Raw genomic sequence first — 24,741 nt, forward strand, 5'->3', positions numbered from 1 at the left:
CTAACTCAGCAGGATTGAGGGAACCAGAAAAGAATATTATTACAAAATGCAGAGAGGAAGATAGCATTAGATAAGAGAGTTGTAAGTGGAGTCGGAGTAAGGAATCAAGTGGACCATATAAATCAAGTTACCCTGCATGTCTGTGAACAAACTGAGTACAGTAGACCATAGAAATAAACACAAAATAGGTGGAGCCTGCTCTGCCATTCCACGTGATCATGGCTGATCATCCCACTCAATTATCTGTTCCCGCTTTCTCCCCATATCTTTTGATCCCTTTAGCCCAAAGCACGATATCAAAATCCTTCTTGAAAATCCTTCTTCAATCTTTTGGCCTCAACTGCTTTCTGTGGCAGAGAACTCCCCAGGCTTACCACTATTTGAGTGAAAAGATCTCTCTTTTCTCAGTCCAAAATAATTTATCTTCTATCCTTAGACTGTGACCCCTGGTTCCAGAGTAAAGCATATTGGCTACTTACTTGATACTTATATCAGTCAGGGCATTGCATAAAAAAGCAAAAAGATGAGGACAGAGTCATATATAATATTAGTTAGGCCATAGTTGGAGTACTGTGTGCAGATCCGGTTATCACGCTATAGGGAGGATGCAATTACATTACAGTGGGCACAGAAGAGATTTACCAGGATGTTGCCTGGGCTGGAGCAATTCAGGTATGAAGAGAGACGAAATAAGATGGAGTTGTGTTCCTCAGAGCAGAGATGGCTGTAGGGGGATGTACTGAGGTGTACAAAATTCTGAGGGGCACAAAATTCTGAGGGGCACATCCAGGGTAGATAGGGAGAAACCTATTCCCTAGTAGACAGGACAATAACCAGGAGTCATAGTTTTAAGGTCACGAATATGACATTTAGGGGAATTTGAGAAAAACAAAATTCATCCAAAGGGTTGTGGGTATCTGGACTCATTGCCTGATCAGATGGTGGAGGCAGAAACAGTCAGGAACATTTAAAGAGTTCAAAGTTTGTGAGAAGATTTGTAGCTCAGGTGCTCGTTGTTGTGGTTCTGTTCGCCGAGCTGGGAATTTGTCTTGCAAACATTTCGTCCCCTGTCTAGGTGACATCCTCAGTGCTTGGGAGCCTCCTGTGAAGCGCTTCTGTGCTGTTTCCTCCGGCATTTATAGTGGCCTGTCTCTGCCGCTTCTGGTTGTCAGTTCGAGCTGTCCACTGTAGTGGCCGGTATATTGGGTCCAGGTCGATGTGTTTGTTGATAGAGTCTGTGGATGAAATCTATACAATCGACACAGGAATTCTTGGACATCATCAGAAATATACACATAGACAAGGAAGAAACTATGGTCTCATTCGATGTAACGGCACTATTCACCTCCATCGACAAAACACTAGCCAAAGAAACAAGAGCCAAGTTGCTGGACAGACGTAACAGACAACAGGACGTTGAACCTATCAACAAAGACGGCATACTTAAACTACTGGACTTGTGCCTCACAACACACTTCACATTCAATAACCAAATATACGAACAAATCCATGGAACACCCACGGGCTCACCGATCTCTGGACTCATAGCAGAAGCAGTAATGCAAAGGTTAGAACAAACAGTCTTACCACAACTTCAACCCAAACTCTGGGTCAGATACGTGGATGACACCTTTGTAATAATTAAAAACACAGAAATAGAGAACACACACTGGATCATCAACGCCACACTCACAGGAATCCGATTCACGAGAGAGGAAGAAAAGGACAACCAACTCCCATTCCTAGACGTGATGGTACAGAGAACACCGAACGGAGAATTCACCACAAAGGTTTACAGGAAAGCCACACACACAGACCAAGTCCTAAACTATGAAAGCAACCACCCCAACACACACAAAAGAAGTTGCATCAGGAAACTATTCAAAAGGGCCACAACACACTGCAGCACACCAGAACTACAAAAAGAGGAAGAGGAACACCTATACAAAGTATTCGCCAAAAACGGATACCCTCGCAATTTCATCAACAGATGCCTAAGGGAGAGACAACGGAACGAGGACATGCCGCAACCCAAAGGACTAGCCACACTACCATACATCAGGAGCATTTCTGAACTGACAGCCAGACTACTGCGACCACTAGGACTCATAACAGCACACAAACCAACAGCCACGCTCAGACAACAACTCACCAGAACGAAGGACCCGATACCCAACATGAGCAAAACCAATGTAGTGTACAAAATGCCATGCAAGGACTGCACAAAACACTACATCGGACAAACAGGAAGACAGTTAACGATCGGTATACACGAACACCAACTAGCCACGAAATGACACGACCAGCTATCCTTAGTAGCCACACACACAGATGACAAGCAACATGAATTCAACTGGGACAACACCACCATTATAGGGCAAGCCAAACAGAGAACAGCCAGGGAATTCCTAGAGGCATGGCACTCATCCACAGACTCTATCAACAAACACATCGACTTGGACCCAATATACCGGCCACTACAGTGGACAGCTTGAACTGACAACCGGAAGCGGCAGAGACAGGCCACTATAAATGCCGGAGGAAACAGCACAGAAGCGCTTCACAGGAGGCTCCCAAGCACTGAGGATGTCACCTAGACAGGGGACAAAACGTTTGCAAGACAAATTCCCAGCTCGGCGAACAGAACCACAACAACATTTAAAGAGCTCAGAGAGCTAGGGAAGACATGATAGTCTGATTAGCCTCCTTTGGCACCGTAACAATTCTGTGAATCGTGATTTACCTGACAATGTCCAAGTAAGCCCTTCCCACAAGGACAAACATAACCTGGCAAATTACCATCCTATTCATAAAAGTGATGGAAGGAAACATTGACAGTTCTATCAAGCAGCACTTAAACAGGAATCTCCTGCTCATTGACCCTTGGTTTGAGTTCTGTTAAGACCACTCAACTGCTGGTCTCATTTCAGCCTTGGCCCTTGATTACTTGAGCTGCTTACTTTGAGAATCCAGTAGAAAGAGAATACCACCACGTTAGCTAACTTCTCTCAGGCACAGCGTCTACCAGCTGCCTGAAAAGGAAGATTTGGGAAGATTTCCTGGAGAAAATATTAACCATAACACTGCAGGTACTGACTCACGTAGAGGCAGACGCAATACACAGGCAGCTTCCAATACACCACAACCCACCAGGTTATCGATTTCTGGATCTTCACTGAAAAATGGCTTCCCTTCCTTTTCCTGCTTGCGAACAAAGTTTTCAATATCTACGTCAAAACTTGCAGAGGTGATGCACTCAGAGCCTTGTGTCGACTGCTCACATTTCTCAAACAGGAGAGCCAAGAGTGGAAACAGAGGATGTCTGCAAACAAATACAGGATAGTATGAGCATCATTTGCTAAGGTCTGTTGCTGTCTCACTCAATATTGAAACCCAGAGGGAATGTTATGGAGAGTCAGTTATATCATAATCTGTGGTCTGCCTTCATTTTCTGAAGACTCGTCTATTCTTCAGGGGGAAGAGGGAAATCACTGGAAAATGGAAATTCATTTGACCCTGGAAACCTGTTCACAGATCAGAACAACATTCACTACATTTTCCCCAGCCAGCAACGTAGCTGCTGAGTTGGCTACCTGACATTAAAGGGCACATTCTATGTGAGAATTAGTGCCAGTCTTTGTTGTTATTATCTAGCTGGTTAGGTGAAATACTTACGCTTAATTCAGAACACTCAGTGTCTGTCATAATTACATTTCAAATTATGAATGCACCCTTAATAGTGAAACATTCAAGAGACATGGGTGTCATTAAACAGGTTACATTTAGTGCCATTCTAAACTGTCTTCAAGAATATGGCACTGAGCCTTCGAGATTGGATGTATTTTGTTGCAGTGGCTTTGATATAGCTGAGTGTCGTGTTGATACGGATCCAGGGGGCAAATATTTTCAAATGACAGTTTCTCGTACCGCCAGTGAAAAAGTTGACAGGGAATGTGCCCAGCTCCTGCTGACAGCTGCTCAGTCAATCAGTGTGGTGAAAACCAGCAATTAGCTTAAGGCAGGATATTTTACCTCAGAGACCAGGTAGCCAATCTCATTGACTGGTATCACCCTCATACTGGATTAGTGGTGCTGGAAGAGCACAGCAGTTCAGGCAGCATCCAACGAGCAGCGAAATCGACGTTTCGGGCAAAAGCCCTTCATCAGGAATAAAGGCAGTGAGCCTGAAGCATAGAGAGATAAGCTAGAGGAGGGTGGGGGTGGGGAGAGAGTAGCATAGAGTACAATGGCTGAGTGGGGGAGGAGATGACAGTGATAGGTCAAGGAGGAGAGGGTGGAGTGGATAGGTGGAAAAGAAGATAGGCAGGTCGGACAAGTCCAGACAAGTCAAGGAGACAGTGCTGAGCTGGAATTTTGAAACTAGGATGAGGTGGGGGAAAGGGGAAATGAGGAAGCTGTTGAAGTCCACATTGATGCCCTGGGGTTGAAGTGTTCCAAGGCGGAAGATGAGACGTTCTTCCTCCAGGCGTCTGGTGGTGAGGGAGCGGCGGTGAAGGAGGCCCAGGACCTCCATGACCTCGGCAGAGTGGGAGGGGGAGTTGAAATGTTGGGCCACGGGGCGGTTTGGTTGATTGGTGCGGGTGTTTCGGAGATATTCCCTAAAGCGCTCTGCTAGGAGGCGCCCAGTCTCCCCAATGTAGAGGAGACCACATCGGGAGCAACGGATACAATTATTGGAATTACTCTAAATGTGTGAACATTCCCACCAGCATCCATATAGGATTTCTGAAGGGTTGCCCACACAGTAAATTTTACATCACCTGTTCTTAAGAATACCACAAACATAGAGTAACCAAATTTTTCAGCACATTTAGCCCACCGTGTCCATGCTGGTCATCAAACATAGAATCACATTAAATTATTCGAATCCCATTTTCCAGCACTTGGCCCGTAGATTTGTATGATTTGACATTTCAAGCGCTCATCTAAATAACACTTAAATACCTTAAGAGTTCCCACCTCTAACATCCTTTCAGACAGTGAGTTCCAATTACCCACACCCCTCTGGACGAACATTTTATTCCTTGATTTCCCTCGAAACCTCCCGTTCATTACATTAAAACTCTGTTCCCTGGTTTCTGAGCCCTCTACTAATGGGAGACATTTTTCCAACCTACCCTAGTGGGAGGTGATAGCCCAGTGGTATTATCACGACACAATTAATCCAGACACCAGGTAATGTTCTGGATATCTGGTTTGAATCCTGCAATGGCAGGTGGTGAAATTTTAGTTCAGTAAATAAATCTGGAAATAAGAATTTAATGAAGAGCACGAATCCATTATCAATTAACATCTGGCTCATTAATATTCTTTACAGAAAGAAACTGCCATCCTTACATGGTCTGGTTTACATGTGACTCCAATGTGGTTGACTCTCAACTGCCCCCTGGGCAATTAGGGATGGCAATGAATGCTGGCTTGGCCAGCAATGCCCACATTGCTGTGGTCTAGCTAACGTTATATGCAGCTCAAGTATAACCTCCTTAATCTTGAATTCAATGCCTCAACTAGTGTAGGTAAGTATCATACCATCATATCCACCTATTGTGTTGCTTTCAAGGATCTACTGACATGCACACCAAAACCCCTCTGTACATCTCAGGGTTCTACCATTCAATGTGTATTCCCTTGCCTTGTTAGTCCACCCAAAAGGCATCATTCCCCTGTCTATAGTTTAAGGCTTTCCTTCTCACTATCGACCACCGCCAATTTTCATGACATCTGCAAACTTACTGAACATATTTTATATATTTATGTCTAGATCATTAATATACCACAATAAACAGCAAGAGAACCCAGTGATGTGCCATCAGGCATAGGTTTCCAATTACAAAAACACCCTTCCACCGTTACCCTCAGCTTCCTGCCCCAAAGCCAATTTTGCATCCAGTTTGCCAAAGTGCCCTGAATCCCATGTAGTCTTAGCTTCATGACCAATCTTCCATGAGACCCCTCATCAAAAAGCCTTACTGAAGTCTACGTCAACTGCACAACCCTCACCCACATACACTTAATCACCTCCTTGAGAAATTCAATCATAATTGTCGACACGGTCTTCCTCTCACACAGCCATGCTGACAACCCTTGATTATCCTTGCCTCTTTATTAATTATGCTCCTCAGAAATTTCCTTGCCACAGGTGATAGATTCAATGGCCTTAGTTTCCTGATTTATCCCTACTTATCTACTTGAATAATGGTACCATATTAGCAGTCCTCCAGTCCTCCGGCACCCTTCCTATGGCCAGACAGAATTTGAAAATTAGTGTCAGGGCCCCTAAAATTTCCTTCCTGTCTCCCACAGCAGACTTCGATGCATCTCATTTGGAGCTGGGAGGTTTAGACAAGATTAAGCTTGCTAAGACCGTTAATACATCCTGCCTCTCAACTGTAATTTGTTCGTAGGTTGGTTAGCTCAGATGGTTAGAGCACGGTGCTAATAACGCCAAGGTCGTGGACTCAATCCCCACACTAATCAGGTGCGTTGTCGGGATTTGCAAGTCACGGGTTCACAGGGTATATGCTTGTCACTGCTGCCTCACAGCGTCAGGGATCGGGTTCTATTCAAACCTCGGGCGACAAAGTCTGCAAATTCTCTATGTCTGCGTGGGTTTCCTCCGGTGTTCCAATTTCCTCCCACAATCCAAAGATGTGTGCAGGTCAGGTGAATTGACCATACTAAATTGCCCACAGTGTTAGGTGCATTAGTTAGGGGTAAATATTGAGGAATGGGTCTGGGTGGGTCACTCTTCGAAGGGTCAGTGTGGACTTGTTGAACCGAATGACCTGCTTCCACATTGTAGGTAACCTAATCTAAAGCATATTACAGAAGTATATCCACTTCCTTGATATCTATATTTACATCAACCTTCTCTATCATGAATACAGATGCAAAGTACTCACTTAAACATTATCTATATGTCCACACTTTGTCACTTTTGTCCCTAATGGTCCTCACTCTTTCAAATAAATGTAAAATACTGTTGGTTTTAAAAATCTGAAACACTTCATTCTGAAGACATCAGGCCAGACTCAAGACATTAACTCAGTTTCTCTGTCCACAGATATTGCCATCTGGGCCTGGGGATTTATTCATTCTCATGCTTGCTAAAACTGCTAATACTCCCTCTCTCTCTATGTTAATTTGTTCAAATTTATCACAGTTCCCTCCCTGTCTTCAAGTCCTACATCATCCTTCTCTATTGTGAATACAGATGCAAAGTGCTGATTTATAATTTCAGCAACAAGTTCAGCTTCTCATATGGTTTCGAATGGGCCCTACTCTTGTTCTGATTATTGTGCTGCCCCTAACATACTTATAAAGCAGCTTTGGATTTCTGTCATATTACGCACCGGTGTTTTTTCATATTTGCTCTATTAATTTATCTTTTAAGTAACCCCTGCAATTTCTATACAACTCTCAGGCATAGCGTTCTGAGTTCTCAGTGTCTAGCATCAGCTTCCATTTTTTATCCTAATCTAATTCTGTTCATTCTGTTCTGGTTCAGGTGGCCTTGTACATGGTCCACCTTCCCCAAAATGGATCCAGTGATCCAGGAATCTAAACCCCTTCCTCCTGTTCCAACTCATCAGTGATACATTCATCATGGTCAGGAAAAAGACATTATATCCAGGATGAGATACAGTTTAGGGAATTTGATGGCAACATGGTAATTCAGTGCGGAGGGGAAAAGGTTTTTTTTGCTTTTTCTTGGCTCATAATTTCTAAGGTTTTTTTTAACAGTATAAATTGAAGCCCAGGATGAGGGGCCCAGCACAAGAGTGACATCACAAGTAAACTATAAGCTCATTGGTTGGTAATAGCATATAATTTGACTATCTATTATAGATCATTTTTAGACTGAAGGTTAATTGGGGCAATATTTTCAGGTCACAAATTAAAAGAACAGTAGGAATTTTTTAAAAATCAAATTGAGAACAAAGTCATTAAAAGAGCGATGCTGGGAAGAGCTGTGTGTTGCATTTGCATGTTGTGTGAGTTGGTGTACCCGATTGTGGTTCATAGTGACCACATCTGTAGCATGTGTTGATTGCTTGATGAATTCCAGCTCAGAGTTGATGAGCTGGTGTCTGAGTTTTGTACAGTGTATCAGAGAGGGGGACAGTTACCTGGATACTGTGTTTCAGGAGGCAGTCACACAATTCAGATTAACTATCTCAAATTCAATCTACGGTCAAGGACAGCAGGGTGATTTTATTTGATTTGTTGTTGTCACATACTGAGGTAAACTGAAAAGTGTTGCTTTGTGTGCTACATGGGCAGATCATCCAATACAAAGTGCATCAGGGTAGCTGAACAGTGAGCAGAGTAGTGTTCCAGCCGCAGAGAAGGTACAGAGAAAGAGATCAATATTAACATTTGAGAGGTCCGTTGAAAAGTCTGATAACAGTAGGGAAAAAGGGTGAGGCAGGTAGAGGGATCCAGGAGGTACTACTGAAGGAGCCTCAGCTTGTCTAACAAGTTCAAGAGCCTTGCTCCCTGTAGGAATGAGAGTGGGGTTTTTAGAGAGAATGAGCAAACTGACCAGAGCAGCCTGGTAACAGAGAACCATTCACGAGGGACAAGAAAAGTGTTGTTGTAATCAGGATAATGTAGTCAGGGGAAATCAGCCCTGTACTCTTTGGTCAGAATTGAGAGTCCTGAAGGCCGTGTTGCCTTCCTGGCACTCAGGTTCAGGATATCTCCTCTGGACGGCAGAGGAACTTGGGCAAAGAAAAATAGGTTCTTGATGAAGGTTTGCTCGCTGAGCTGAAAGGTTCGTTTTCAGATGTTTCATCACCATACTAGGTAACACCTTCAGTGAGCCTCCAGATGAAGCAGTGGTGGCGTAGCCTGCTTTCTATTTGTGCGTTTGGGTTTCCTTGGGTCGGTGCTGTCATTTCCAAAAAATGGGAAACAAATGCCATCCGACTGAGTGCCACTCACAAACAGCTGTACTTCATGCACAAATGCCTAAGGAAATGGGTACCACCTATGTGTCTTCAATACCAACCTCCCCTTAACACCCCACTAGCCAAAAGAACAGCAGAGCAAAACGCCTGCAGAATGCTTACAGAAATGATTAAAGATGCCCACAACAGACTCCATAAATACAATCAGGAAACTTTGCACCAAAAATCTTTACTCACTAATACAACAGACCATGAATGGACAGACACAGTGCAACAAGCCATAAACATAAGACAGTGACAAACACAGAAAATGAAAAAAACTAGAAAAAAAACAGACAAACTTACACAAAATAATAACATAGAAGCATGGATAAAAATACTTATCTGACTGACATTTAACAGACACTGAAAAAGCCGTCTTAGTAAGGATTAAATTACAACTTCCAGGATGCGGACAAGAAAGATTTCTTAGCAGCACTGAACAACACTTTCAACACTGAAAGACAACCAACTCACAGAGAAACCCAGCAAACCATCAGTTGCACCAACATTAAACAGGAAAAAGGAAGTGAACTCAATACACAAGAAAGAAAAGCACTAGAAAGGCTAAAAAAAAATTAAAAATCACATAACACCAGGTTATAGTCCAACAGGTTTGTGGGAAGCAAGAGAGGAAATTGCAGAGTCGTTGGCAATGTTTTCGTCTTCACGGTCAACGGGGGTGGTACCAGGGGACTGGAGAGTGGAGAATGTTGTGCCCCTGTTCAAAAAAGGAAATAGGGATAACTCCGGGAATTACAGGCCAGTTAGTCCTACTTCAGTGGTAGGCAAGGTAATGGAAAGGGTACTGAGGGATAGGATTTACGAATATCTGGAAAGACACTGCTTGATTAGGGACAGCCAGCACGGATTTGTGAAGGGTAGGTCTTGCCTTACAAGTCTTATTGAATTCTTCGAGGAGGTGACCAAGCATGTGGATGAGGGTAGAGCAGTGGATGTAGTGTACATGGATTTTAGTAAGGCATTTGATAAGGTTCCCCATGGTAGGCTTATGCGGAAAGTCAGGAGGTATGGGATAGAGGGAAATTTGGCCAGTTGGATAGAAAACTGGCTAACCGGTCGAAGTCAGAGAGTGGTGGTAGATGGTAAATATTCAGCCTGGAGCCCAGTTACAAGTGGAGTTCCGCAGGGATCAGTCTGGGTCCTCTGCTGTTTGTAATTTTTATTAATGACTTGGAAGAGGGAGTCGAAGGGTGGGTCAGTAAATTTGCAGATGATACAAAGATTGGTGGAGTTGTGGATAGTGAGGAGGGCTGTTGTAGGCTTCAAAGAGACTTAGATATGATGCAGAGCTGGGCTGAGGAGTGGCAGATGGAGTTCAACCCTGTCAAGTGTGAGGTTGTCCATTTTGGAAGGACAAATAAGAATGCGGAATACAGGGTTAACGGTAGGGTTCTTAGTAAGGTGGAGGAGCAGAGGGATCTTGGGGTCTATGTTCATAGATCTTTGAAAGTTGCCACTCAGGTGGATAGAGCTTGTAAGAAGGCCTATGGTGTATTAGCGTTCATTAGCAGAGGGATTGAATTCAAGAGTCGTGAAGTGATGTTGCAGCTGTACAGGACCTTGGTAAGGCCACATTTGGAGTACTGTGTGCAGTTCTGGTCGCCTCACTTTAGGAAAGATGTGGAAGCTTTGGAGAGGGTGCAGAGAAGATTTACCAGGATGTTGCCTGGAATGGAGAATAGGTCATACGAGGATAGGTTGAGAGTGCTAGGCCTTTTCTCATTGGAACGGCAAAGGATGAGGGGTGACTTGATAGAGGTTTATAAGATGATCAGAAGAATACATAGAGTAGACAGTCAGAAACTTTTTCCCCCGGGTACAACAGAGTGTTACAAGGGGACATAAATTTAAGGTGAAGGGTGGAAGGTATGGGGGGGATGTCAGGGGTAGGTTCTTTATCCAGAGAGTGGTGGGGGCATGGAATGCGCTGCCTGTGAGAGTGGCCGAGTCAGAATCATTGGCAACCTTTAAGCGGCAACTGGATAAGTACATGGATGGGTGCTTAAGCTAGGACAAATGTTCGGCACAACATTGTGGGCCGAAGGGCCTGTTCTGTGCTGTATTGTTCTATGTTCTATGTTTAATTGAAATCACTAGCTTTTGGAGCGCTGCTCCTTCATCACACTATAAACTTTTGCTATAAATTATGTGCCTTACAATTGTGTACTCCACAACCACCTGACAAAGAAGCAGCACTCGAAAGCTAGTGCTTCCAAATAAACCTGTTGGACTATAACCTGGTGTTATGTGATTTTTAACTTTGTACGCCCCAGTCCAACACCAGCATCTCCAAATCAGGACCAAACACTGAACTACAGAAGCAATCATCCCAACATCCACAAACAAAGCTGCATTAGAACATTATTTCAACGAGCCACCACTCACTGCAGCACAGGCGAACTACGAAAAACAGAGGAAAATCACCTATACCATGTATTCAAAAAGAATGGGTACCCAATGAACACAGTCCACTGAATTCTCAGCAACAAACCCAAACAAGCTGACAAAACACGTCCAGAAACACAAGGCACTCTCCCCTACATCAAAGACATCTCAGGAATGACTGCCAGACTACTCAGATCACTTGGCTTCATGGTAGCCCACAAACACCCCAACACACTAAAACAGCAGCTAATGAACTTGAAAGACCACACTCAGACAACAAACAAAACTAATGTCACTTACAAAACACCGTGCAAGGACTGTAACAAACACTACATTGGACAAACAGGAAGAAAACTAGCTACCAGGATACATGAACACCAACTAACCACAAAAGACGTGACCCTCTCTCACTCGTATCCTCACATACGGATGAGGAAGGACACCACGTCGACTGGGACAATACATCCATCCTAGGTCAAGCCAAGCAAAGACATCACGAAAATTCCTAGAAGCATGGCATTCCAAACGGAACTCTATCAACGAACACATAGACTTGGATCCCTTTTACCACCCTCTGAGAAAAGGGGCAGGAAATGATTCACCACAGAAATTGACATCAGCAAGCCAAGGAAACGCAAACACATCAATAGAAAGCAGGTACACCACCAGTGCTTCATCCGGAGGCTCACTGAAGATGTTACTTAGTATAGTGATGAAACATCTGAAAACGAACGTTTCAGCTCAGTGAGCAAACCTACATCAAGAACCTCAACCTGAGCTACAAATCTTCTCGAAACTCGGTAATAGATTCTTGATTAGCAAGGGGATTAAGGATTACGGGGAGAATGCAGGAGAATGGGTTTAGTAAACACATCAGCCATGATTGAATGGTGGAGCAGACACAATGAATTTAATGACTTAATTTTGCTCTTATATCTTATGGGCTTATGGTCTCATATCTGCCTCTTCCTATACTCACAAGCATGAGTGTGCTAGTAATGCAAAGATCGCAACCAATGAGGTCCTGTTTTTTAATCCAGTACCTAGTTGGCAGCTGATGAAGATTTGTTGAAGCAATATTGAGATGAAGCTGAAGTTTTCCAGCACTTGCAGATATTTTTATACTTGACCTCCAATTTATACAGCTGTCATGAAACTGCAGGAGAATTTGTTGCAACTTTACCTGTAAATGGCTCCTTTGTCAGCTTCCATAGATGTCTGACACTCAGCAGGGACAGGGCTTGAGGCATCAGGGTCGGCCTTGGGGCAGCTTGGACCTGCTTCAGTGTTGCTGGACATCTGGGGTATGACTGGCATCTGGAAACAGAGATCAATTATAGCAGCCAAGTCAACATTTTAAACATTTCTCAAATGAAATAACAAATCCTCAAAAGAGGCAACCTTACTCACACTGTCATTAGCTGTTGAATTTGCATGTCAATTCAGTTTATCAGACCAATAATACAAATCTTCTGACTACTGGGCTTCCCTGCACCAATATTCCCAAATTCCCTGCTTCAGATTTCCCAAATCCATCAAGTGTTCAATCCTGGATGATGAGAACCAGAATACAGGTTAAGTATTACCCCAGGCCTCAAAATTTAATTTAAATGAGGTTGATAGATTGCCTAAACAAAGCTTGTATTCAATCCCGTAATAACATTAAACGTGAAGGAATGGAGGTGGACAAATTGAATTAAGATACAGATTGACCATTTTGTCATGGAATGAAAGAACATGCTCGAGAAGGTTGAATGGTCTTGGCTTGTTCCTCTTGTCTTCAATACAGATGGTTAGGAAGAAGAACTGAATCCTGAAATGACAAGTGAAGCCACCAAACCTTCACAGTAAACTCCTTTCCCAGGAATGATCTGAAGTCTAAGCACTGGACAAGTATCAGATAACTGAATGCAATTTAACGCAATTACTTTTTCTCTTTGTACCTTCCAACACTGTAGGCACATTGACCCTTTCTAGAGTACAAACTAGAGTATACAGACCTAATTGCACTTTGCACAATTGCTCATTCTTCATGCGTGACTTGATAGCAAATTTCAACAGGGTATTTAAAATCAGAGATTCTCCAAACTGAACTCAATTATATCCTCTCCTGAAATAACTCCACGGAGGGTGGTATCCCAGCACCAAGTCACCCTTTATTTACATGTGCACCATACATGGACTCTGACCAGGTAAGCTCAGAGCCAATCTCGAGTGAGAAGAATCCCTGAGACTCCTGCTTATTTTTGTTTGAGAAACTCCTGATTCTTTTTTTTATTTTATTACAAAATTACAAAACAGTTTACAAAAAAACAGTTAACATTTACAGCTGTATACAACAGCAATTTTACAAGGGAGAGGAGCAGCAAAGCCAGGCCCCAAACACTACCGTTCAGTTTACAGGGAGGTAAGGACAAACCTCAAATCTCGAGACTCCTGCTTATATCTGTCAGCCAGGACTCTCTCATTGGCCCAAGTTAACAGCCCCAATCTGGAAACTCATACTCAATGAGATCCGTCTGGTTCCAATCACTACAGCACCAATGTTTCATAGAGTCCCTACAGTGTGGAAACAGGCTCTTCAGCCCAACACGTCCATACCAACCCTCCAAAGAGTAACCCTCCCAGACCCAAAGGAGCAGGTCCATGCTGATACTTCTCTGTCTCTGACATCTCTCCTGTAAGACCCTGTGTTAAATTTCACCTTTTGTGCGAAGGGGTGTTTATGGGAATTGTTGCAAGTATTTGGAACAGCATCATTAAGTTGGGATGATCTATTGGGTTTTCAGATAGGTTAAGTTATTCAGTATTCTGATCTCTTTTATTTGTGTTTCACTCGGTAATCTTTAAATAAATTCTGCTTTGTTTCAAACTATGTGGTTTGACAAATTGCATTCCTCCTGAAATATCCGCATTAAAACAAAGAGCAAAGTTAGGTTTGGGCTACTTTCTTGAAATGTCTTGAGGGGGTCTGGCCTGATCCATAACTATCAACAAAGATCTAACTATTTTTATTTTTTTTAGATTAGATTCCCTAAGTGTGGAAACAGACCCTTCAGCCCAACCAGTCCACACCGACCCTCCGAAGAGCAACATTCCCCTACATTCACCCCTGACTAACGCACCTAATACTACGGGCAATTTAGCATGGCAATTCACTTAACTTGCACATCTTTGGACTGTAGGAGGAAACCCATGCAGACACGGGGAGAATGTGCAAACTCCAGGTGGGAATTGAACCCGGGTCCCTGGTGCTGTGAGGCAGCAGTGCTAACCACTGAGTCACCATGCCGCCCCATAAGACTAAGATATAAAAGCACAATTAGGCCATTCAACCCAATGATTCTGCTCTGCCATTCAGTCATGGCTGATATGTTTCTCAGCCCCATTCTTCTGCCTTCCCCTATAAGCTTTGAACCCTTCACTAATCAAGAACCTATCCATGTCTGTCCCTCACTCGTTCACCTCACTTTGGTTGCAGAAATTCCTCATCTCAGTTCTGAAGGGCCGTCCCTTCACTCTGAGGCTGTGCCTTTGGTCCTCATCTCTCCGACTAGTGGAAACATCCCCTCCATGTTCACTCTATTCAGGCTTCTCTGTATTATGTAAGTTTCAATAAAGTCCTCTTTCATCCTTTTAAAAACACTGAGTACAGATCTAGGGTCCTCACTTACTCCTCATGTGACAAGGTCTTCATCTCTGGGATCATTCCTGTAAACCTTCTTTGAACTCTTTCCAATGCCTTATCCTGACTTAGATATGGGGCACAAAACATCTCAATATTTGGGAGAAGATTTGTAGCTCGGGTGCTCGTTGTTGTGGTTGTGTTCGCCGAGCTGGGCATTTGTGTTGCAGACGTTTTGTCCCCTGTCTAGGTGACATCCTCAGTGCTTGGGAGCCTCCTGTGAAGCGCTTCTGTGATGTTTCCTCCAGCATTTATAGTGATTTGCACCTGCCGCTTCCGGTTGTCAGTTCCAGCTGTCCACTGCAGTGGCCGGTATATTGGGTCCAGGTCAATGTGCTTATTGATTGAATCTGTGGATGAGTGCCATGCCTCTAGGAATTCCCTGGCTGTTCTGTGTTTGGCTTGTCCTACAACAGTAGCGTTGTCCCAGTCGAACTCATGTTGCTTGTCATCTGTGTGTGTGGCTACGAAGGATAGCTGGTCGTGTCGTTTCATGGCTAGTTGGTGTTCATGGATGCGGATCGTTAGCTGTCTTCCTGTTTGTCCTATATAGTGTTTTGTGCAGTCCTTGCATGGGATTTTGTACACTACATTGGTTTTGCTCATGCTGGGTATCGGGTCCTTTGTCCTGGTGAGTTGTTGGTTTGTGTGCTGTTATGAGCACATATTCCAAATAAAATCTGACCAGAACTTTATACAGCCATGGCAGTACATCGCTCCTCTTGTACTGTGGTCCTCTTGCAATGATGCCAACAGTGCATTTGTTTTCCTTACTGCCAACTGAACCTGCATATTAATTGTAACAGAATCCTGCATTAGGACCCCCGAGTGCCTTTGTGCTTCAGATTGCTGAAGCTTTTCTTTGTTTAGAAAATAGTCTACACCTCTATTCTTCCTACCAAACTGCATACACTCACACAGTCCCACATGGTATTCCATCTGCCATATTTTTACCCAGTCTCCTAGCCTGTCCAAATCCTTCTCCAGCCTGCTCACTTCCTCAACACTAACTGTCCCTCCACCTATTCCAGCTCTTAGCTCTGTAATCCTGGAGGCAGTGCAACATAAATGAAAAACTAAATAATGGATAAATGTTACAAGAGTTGCTGACTCAACAGTCCTTTCACGCAGACTTCCAGACTCCAATCACCATCTTCAGTAAACACGATTCGCCATGCCTCTCCTCTTAATCATCTCGCTCTAACCTTAAATCTCTGCCCCCGGTTATTGACTCTTCTTCTAATATAAAAAAGAGCCTTCCTTTCCACCCTACCTATTCTAGGAATCCTGAATTTCTAAGCCAAGTTGCTATTAAAAAGGAAGAGGTGTTGTGTGTCTTCAAAAGTTGTAAGGTAGATCCCTGAGTCCTGATGGGATCTATCCCAGAATATTGAAGGAGGCAAGAGAATAAACTGCTGGAGAATTGACAGACATCTTTGTATCCTCTTTGGCCACAGATGAGGTCCCAGAGAACTGGAGAATAATGTTGTCCCATTCTTTAAGAGGGGTACTAGGGATAACCCAGGGAATTACAGGCCTGTGAGCCTCACACTGCGGTAGGAAAATTATTGGAAAAGATTCTGAGGGGGAGGGTCTATATGCATTTAGAAGCAAATGGACTTATTAGTGAGAGAAGCATGGTTTTGAGCAGAGGAGGTCATGCTTCACTAACTTAGTCCAGTTTTTTTGAGGAGGTAACAAAGATGATTGATGTGGGAAAAGCAGTAGATGTTGTCTACATGGACTTTCAGTAAAGCCTTTGACAAGATCCCTTGTAGCAGATTTGATTTGATCTATTGTCACATGTACCTAAGTACAGTGAAAAGCTTTGTTTGTGAACAGTTTACAGCAAATCATATTAAGCAAGGTCATACAGATCATGGGGTGAAACAAAAGATTTGGACAGAGTAAGGCACACTGGTTATGTTGCACAGAACATCAGCCAGGCAAGATCAACATGGTGCAAAAGGACAAGTCACATGGTACCAAGGCTGAGCTGGCAAGATGGATACAGAACTGGCTAAGTCATAGGAGACCGAGGGTTGTAGTGGAAGGACGCTTTTTGGAAAGGAAGTTTGTAACTAATGTTGTTCCACAGGGATCAGTTCTGGGATTTCTGCTGTTTGTGGTCTACATAAATGATTTGGAGGAAAAGGTAGCTGGTCTACTTAATACGTTTGTGGAAGATACAAAGATTGGTGGAGTTGCAGATAGGGAGGAGGATTGTCAGAGGATACAGCAGGATATAGATCAGTTGGAGGCATGGGCAGAAAAATGGCAGATGGAGTTTAATCCGGACAAATGTGAGATAATGCATTTTGGAAGGTCAAGTACAGAGAATGGCAGAACCCTTCGGAGTATTGATATGCAGAGGGGTCTGGGTGTACAGGTGCACAGATCACTAAATGTGGCAGTGCAGGTAGATAAGGTGATTTTAAAAATGGCCTATCGTATGCTTGCCTTCATTGGAAGGGGCACTGAGTATAAGGATAGACACGTTATGCTGTATTCTGGATTAGTGGTGCTGGAAGAGCACAGCAGTTCAGGCAGCATCCAAGGAGCAGTGAAATCGACGTTTTGGGCAAAAGCCCTTCATCAGGAATAAAGGCAGTGAGCCTGAAGTGTGGAGAGATAAGCTAGAGGAGGGTGGGGGTGGGGAGAGAGTAGCATAGAGTACAATGGGTGAGTGGGGGAGGGGATGAAGGTGATAGGTCAGGGAGGAGAGGGTGGAGTGGATAGGTGGAAAAGGAGATAGGCAGGTAGGACAAGTCTGGACAAGTCATGGGACAGTGCTGAGCTGGAAGTTTGGAACTAGGGTGAGGTGGGGGAAGGGGAAATGAGGAAACTGTTGAAGTCCACATTGATACCCTGGGGTTGAAGTGTTCCGAGGCAGAAGATGAGGCGTTCTTCCTCCAGGCGTCTGGTGGTGAGGGAGCGGCGGTGAAGGAGGTCCAGGACCTCCATGTCCTCGGCAGCGTGGGAGGGGGAGTTGAAATGTTGGGCCACGGGGCGGTGTGGTTGATTGGTGCGGGTGTCCCGGAGATGTTCCCTAAAGCGCTCTGCTAGGAGGCGCCCAGTCTCCCCAATGTAGAGGAGACCACATCGGGAGCAACGGATACAATAAATAATATTAGTGGATGTGCAAGTAAAACTTTGATGGATGTGGAAGGCTCCTTTAGGGCCTTGGGTAGAGGTGAGGGAGGAGGTGTGGGCACAGGTTTTACAGTTCCTGCGGTGGCAGGGGAAAGTGCCAGGATTGGAGGGTGGGTTGTTTGGGGGTGTGGACCTGACCAGGTAGTCGCGGAGGGAACGGTCTTTGCGGAAGGTGGAAAGGGGTGGGGAGGGAAATATATCCCTGGTGGTGGGGTCTTTTTGGAAGTGGCGGAAACGTCGGCAGATGATTTGGTTTATGCAAAGGTTTGTAGGGTGGAAGGTGAGCACCAGGGGCGTTCTGTCCTTGTTACGGTTGGAGGGGTGGGGCCTGAGGGCGGAGGTGCGGGATGTGGATGAGATGCGTTGGAGGGCATCTTTAACCACGTGGGAAGGGAAATTACGGTCTCTAAAGAAGGAGGCCATCTGGTGTGTTCTGTGGTGGAACTGGTCCTCCTGGGAGAAGATACGGCGGAGGTGGAGGAATTGGGAATATGGGATGGCATTTTTGCAAGAGGGAAGGTGGGAAGAGGTGTAATCCAGGTAGCTGAGGGAGTCGGTGGGTTTGTAAAAAATGTCAGTGTCAAGTCGGTCGTCACTAATGGAGATGGAGAGGTCCAGGAAGGGGAGGGAGGTGTCAGCTTTATGGAACTTTAGTTAGGCCACATTTGGATACAGTTCTGGTTACCACACTACCAGAAGGATGTGGATGCTTTGGAGAGGGTACAGAAAAAGGTTTAACAGGGTGTTGCCTGATTTGGGGGATTTTAGCTGTAAAGAAAGGTTGAATAGATTGGGTTTGTTTTCACTGAAATGCAAGAGGTTGAGGGGCGACCTGATAGACATTTATAAAATGGCAAATAGCATGGATAGTTTGGAAAGTATGATGCTTTTTCCCAGGATAAGGGGTCATTTACTAGGGGACACAAGTTAAAGGTGCTGTTTTGGCGGGAAGAGTGTAAAACACATGTGTGGGGCAGGTTTTTCACACAAAGTGTGGCGAGTGCCTGGAACGCACTGCCAGAAGTGGTAATGGAAGCAGGTACTATAGCAGCATTCAAACAACACCTAGACAAATCCATGAATACAAAGGGTATAGAGGGATAGGATCCTTTAAGTGAAGACAATTTTAGTATGGAAGGGCAAATGTGTTGGCACAAGCTTGGAGGGCTGAAGGGCCTGTTATTGTGTTGTATTGTTCTTTGTTCTTTATATTCCCCTCACAATCTCACAAACACCTCCATCAGGTTTCCTCTTAACCTTTGCATCTCTTAATCTCTCCTTACAGCACAGGCTCTCCAACCTATGCAGCATCCTGCTAAACTGCTCTGTACCCTCTTCAGTGCAATCACATCTTTCCTGTAATATATCGATCAGAACTGCACACACAGTACTCCAGTTCCAGCCTAACCAGCAATGTATACAGCTCCAGTATAACCTCCTTGCTCTTGTATTCAATGTATCTGGCTAATATATGCCTTCCATATGCCTTCTTAACCACCTTATCTATTTGCCTTGCTATCTGCATGGGTCTGTGGATATGCAGAACAAGGTCAATCTGATCTTTCATACTTTCCAGGTTGTGACCATTCATAGTGTTATCCTTTGCCTTGATAGCCCTTCCCAAATGGATTACCTAATACTATTCCATACTGGTTGAATTCCACTTGTTACTGCCAAGCCCGGCTGACCAATCCGTTGATATCCTCCTGCAGTTTATGATTATCACCTCACTATGTCTCATCCAAACAAGTTTTGGGTCTTTCACGAACTTCTTAATTATACCCAGTATATTTAAATCCATATAATTAATATACTGTAAGGACCACGTATTTCTATTATTATGTTTTTAAAACTATCGACTGAAACGGGGAAGTCATGTTTTAAAAACCAGTGTTTTAAACAGTGGCTGAAGTTTTGAAAACAAGTAATCTGACACCCACTACAGGTCATATTTGTAGGAGATTTAGGACCAACAGTCTGTTTACTGTCTGTTAAAGTCCCTATTCGAGACAGCTCAGGGAATCCCAGGTGGACTCGACCTGTCAGCCTCTCTTGGTTCGTCCCAGAGATCATATGCTGTGGTAGTCTGGAATATTAAACTCTTACAGACAGTTTAGTTTAAATTATTTCCTTTATTTACCAATGGCATCAATATTACACTATAACATAGATACCTACAAGCCAGGCTTGAGCTAAGGTTCTAAAGCCATTAGCAGAGTAGTGGTGCCAGCTCTTACCCCAAGAGCTCTCTCAGACTACTCCTCCTCCACTCCTCCACTCCTCCATCCCCCCTCCACCCGACTATTGCTGCAAACAAGCTGTCTTTATACAGAATTTGGTATTAAAATTACAAAAGCACCACATGTCCTTAATCAGATAAGCAGCAATGAAATGGCAAAAGTTTGCAGAGGAAGAGAAACTCATTGACAGGTCTGTGTACACTTGATGAATTAAGCTACATGCACATCAAAGTGGGAAGCTTAATCAAACCAGGACAAATGGCCAATTGCTTTGGCTAGATAACCTTCCCTTTTAACGGGACATCATAACGAGGGACTAATCTGAACTACGTGGAAAAGGTCATGAGGTAACCTTGCTCAGCTAACATGTCCAGGATCATTGTCTGACAAAATGGCCTTTTCTTTTAAAATCATCTTAGATTCCCAAAATGCAAATTAAATTCATAATATTCCCGGATCTCGAGCTCCACGGAACAACGTGGAGACTCAGAAGGGAAAGGGGGAGAAGAGGAGAGCGCTAGTTATAGGGGACTCTCTAGTTAGAGGGACGGACAGGCGGTTCTGTGGACATGGGTGAGACTCTCGGATGGTTTGTTGCCTCCCGGGTGCTAAGGTCCGAGACGTCTCGGACCGTGTCTTCATAATCCTTAAGGGGGAGGGTGTGCAGCCAGAAGTCGTGGTACACATTGGCACCAACGACATAGGTAGGAAGAGGGGTGGGGAGGTCATTCAAGAGCTCAAGGAGTTAGGCTGGAAGCTAAAAGCTAGGACAGACAGAGTCGTCATCTCTGGGTTGTTGCTGGTGCCACGTGACAGAGAGGCAAAGAATAGGGAGAGAGTGCAGTTGAACACGTGGCTGCAAGGATGGTGTAGGAGGGAGGGCTTCAGATATTTGGACAATTGGACAATTGGACTGCATTCTGTGGAAGGTGGGACCTGTATAAACAGGACGGGTTGCACCTGAACCAGAAGGGCACCAATATCCTGGGGGGTAGGTTTGCTAGCACTCTTCGGGGGGGGTTTAAACTAATTTGGCAGGGGGATGGGATCCGGACTTGTAGTCCAGCAAGTAAGCTAGCTGTGTGTCAGGATGCCCAAGACTGTAGGGAGGCTGTGGAGAAGGTAGCACTGACAGGGACTACTTGCGGACACAAAGATGGGCTCAAGTGCGTATACTTCAACGCAAGGAGTATCAGAAATAAGGTGGGTGAACTTAAGGCGTGGATCGGTACCTGGGACTACGATGTTGTGGCCATCACGGAAACATGGATAGATGAGGGACAGGAATGGCTGTTGGAGGTTCCTGGTTACAGATGTTTCAGTAAGATTAGGGAGGGTGGTAAAAAAGGAGGGGGGGTGGCATTGCTAATTAGAAATGGTATAACAGCTGCAGAAAGGAAGTTTGAGGGGGATCTGCCTCTGGAGGTAGTATGGGCTGAAGTCAGAAATAGGAAAGGAGCAGTCACCTTGTTGGGTGTTTATTATAGGCCCCCCAATAGCAGCAGAGATGTGGAGAAACAGATTGGGAAACAGATTTTGGAAAGGTGCAGAAGCCACAGGGTCATAGTCATGGGTGACTTCAACTTCCCAAATATTGATTGGAAGCTCTTTAGATCAAGTAGATTGGATGGGGCGGTGTTTGTGCAGTGTGTCCAGGAAGCTTTTCTAACGCAATATGTAGAGTGTCCAACCAGAGGGGAGGCCATATTGGATTTGGTACTCGGTAATGAACCGGGACAAGTGGTGGGCTTATTAGTGGGTGAACATTTTGGTGATGGTGACCACAATTCTGTGACTTTCACCTTGGTTATGGAGAGAGATAGGTGCGCACAACAAGGTAGATTTTACAATTGGGGGAAGGGAAATTACGATGCTGTAAGACAGGATTTGAGGAGCATACGTTGGGAGCATAGGCTGTCAGGGAAGGATGTGGTGGAAATGTGGAACTTTTTCAAGGAGCAGATACGACGTGTCCTTGATATGTATGTACCGATCAGGCAGGAAAGAAATGGTCGTGTGAGGGAGCCTTGGGTGACGAGGGAGGTTGAATGTCTAGTAAAGAGGAAGAAGGAGGCTTACATAAGGTTGAGGAAACAGGGTTCAGACAGAGCAGTGGAGGGATACAGGATAGCCAGAAGGGACCTGAAGAAAGGGATTAGGAGAGCTAAGAGAGGGCATGAAAAATCCTTGGCGGATAGGATCAAGGATAACCCCAAGGCATTCTATGCGTATGTGAGAAACCTGAGAATGACGAGAACGAGGGTAGGTCCGATCAAGGACAGTAGTGGGAGACTGTGTATTGAGTCGGAAGAGATAGGAGAGGTCTTGAACAAGTACTTCTCTTCAGTATTTACGAACGAGAGGGACCGTATTGTTGAAGAGGAGAGTGTGAAACGGACTGTTAAGCTAGAAGAGATACCTGTTAGGAAGGAAGATGTGTTGGACATTTTGAACAACTTGAGGATAGACAAGTCCCCCAGGCCTGACGGGATATATCCGAGGATTATGTGGGAAGCAAGAGAGGAAATTGCAGTACCGTTGGCAATGATCTTCTCGTCTTCACTGGCAACGGGGGTGGTACCAGGGGACTGGAGAGTAGCGAATGTTGTGCCCCTGTTCAAAAAAGGGAATAGGGATAACCCCGGGAATTACAGGCCAGTTAGTCTTACTTCTGTGGTAGGCAAAGTAATGGAAAGGGTACTGAGGGATAGGATTTACGAGTATCTGGAAAGACACTGCTCGATTAGGGACAGCCAGCACGGATTTGTGAAGGGTAGGTCTTGCCTTACAAGTCTTATTGAATTCTTCGAGGAGGTGACCAAGCATGTGGATGAGGGTAGAGCAGTGGATGTAGTGTACATGGATTTTAGTAAGGCATTTGATAAGGTTCCCCATGGTAGGCTTATGCGGAAAGTCAGGAGGCATGGGATAGAGGGAAATTTGGCCAATTGGATAGAAAACTGGCTAACCGGTCGAAGGCAGAGAGTGGTGGTAGATGGTAAATATTCAGCCTGGAGCCCAGTTACAAGTGGAGTTCCACAGGGATCAGTTCTGGGTCCTCTGCTGTTTGTAATTTTTATTAATGACTTGGAAGAGGGAGTCGAAGGGTGGGTCAGTAAATTTGCAGATGATACAAAGATAGGTGGAGTTGTGGACAGTGAGGAGGGCTGTTGTCGGCTGCAGAGGGACTTAGATATGATGCAGAGCTGGGCTGAGGAGTGGCAGATGGAGTTCAACCCTGCCAAGTGTGAGGTTGTCCATTTTGGAAGAACAAATAAGAATGCGGAATACAGGGTTAATGGTAGGGTTCTTAGTCAGGTGGAGGAACAGAGGGATCTTGGGGTCTATGTACATAGATCTTTGAAGGTTGCCACTCAGGTGGATAGAGTTTGTAAGAAGGCCTATGGAGTATTATCGTTCATTAGCAGAGGGATTGAATTCAAGAGTCGTGAAGTGATGTTGCAGCTGTACAGGACTTTGGTTAGGCCACAGTTGGAGTACTGTGTGCAGTTCTGGTCGCCTCACTTTAGGAAAGATGGGGAAGCTTTGGAGAGGGTGCAGAGAAGATTTACCAGGATGTTGCCTGGAATGGAGAGTAAGTCGTACGAGGATAGGTCGAGAGTTCTCGGCCTTTTCTCGTTGGAACGGCGAAGGATGAGGGGTGACTTGATAGAGGTTTATAAGATGATCAGAGGAATAGATAGAGTAGACAGTCAGAAACTTTTTCCCCGGGTACAACAGAGTGTTACAAGGGGACATAAATTTAAGGTGAAGGGTGGAAGGTACAGGGGAGATGTCAGGGGTGGGTTCTTTACCCAGAGAGTGGTGGGGGCATGGAATGCGCTGCCCATGGGAGTGGTAGAGTCAGAATCATTGGCGACCTTTAAGCGGCATTTGGATAGGTACATGGATGGGTGCTTAATCTAGGTTAGAAGTTCGGCACAACATCGTGGGCCGAAGGGCCTGTTCTGTGCTGTATTGTTCTATGTTCTAACACACATTCAATCCATGACAAGCCAGTGCACATTCAAATCAGACCACAAAGAGTTAACCTTTCCATCAGCTTCCATCCTGTCTCCTGTCTCTCTCTCACACACACACAGTGTCCCTTGAACACTTCGGTCAGCGAATGTAATTTACAGAAGAATGTTTTCTCTCTCTCTCACTCACACATGAACATCTTGCAACTTTCTTACTATGTCAATTTCAGCCTTCATGTTTTCCTAGCTTATACAGGTAATGAGACATTCACCTTCCAAAACAGTCAAGATGAGGGAGCGGA

The 24,741-nt window shown here is 44.6% G+C and overlaps 1 protein-coding gene across 4 annotated transcripts in view; it reads right to left on the minus strand.

The window, feature by feature from the left end:
• LOC140486540 (homeobox protein PKNOX1-like) overlaps positions 1-24,741 on the minus strand; it is a 114,468-nt gene that overhangs the window by 59,382 nt on the left and 30,345 nt on the right. For 2 of the 4 annotated variants that reach the window (XM_072585822.1, XM_072585824.1), the window contains exons 3-4: positions 12,565-12,698; positions 3,151-3,322 (exon numbers count right to left, since the gene is read on the minus strand). In XM_072585822.1, coding sequence (XP_072441923.1) covers positions 3,151-3,322; positions 12,565-12,698 — 306 coding nt within the window. Of the gene's footprint in view, positions 1-3,150; positions 3,323-12,564; positions 12,699-12,791; positions 12,931-24,741 lie in introns of those variants that run through there. The other 2 variants (XM_072585825.1, XM_072585826.1) reach the window with 2 other exon arrangements.

Source organism: Chiloscyllium punctatum, chromosome 15 (genome assembly GCF_047496795.1).
Source record: "Chiloscyllium punctatum isolate Juve2018m chromosome 15, sChiPun1.3, whole genome shotgun sequence".
NCBI classification, from domain to species: Eukaryota; Metazoa; Chordata; class Chondrichthyes; order Orectolobiformes; family Hemiscylliidae; genus Chiloscyllium; species Chiloscyllium punctatum.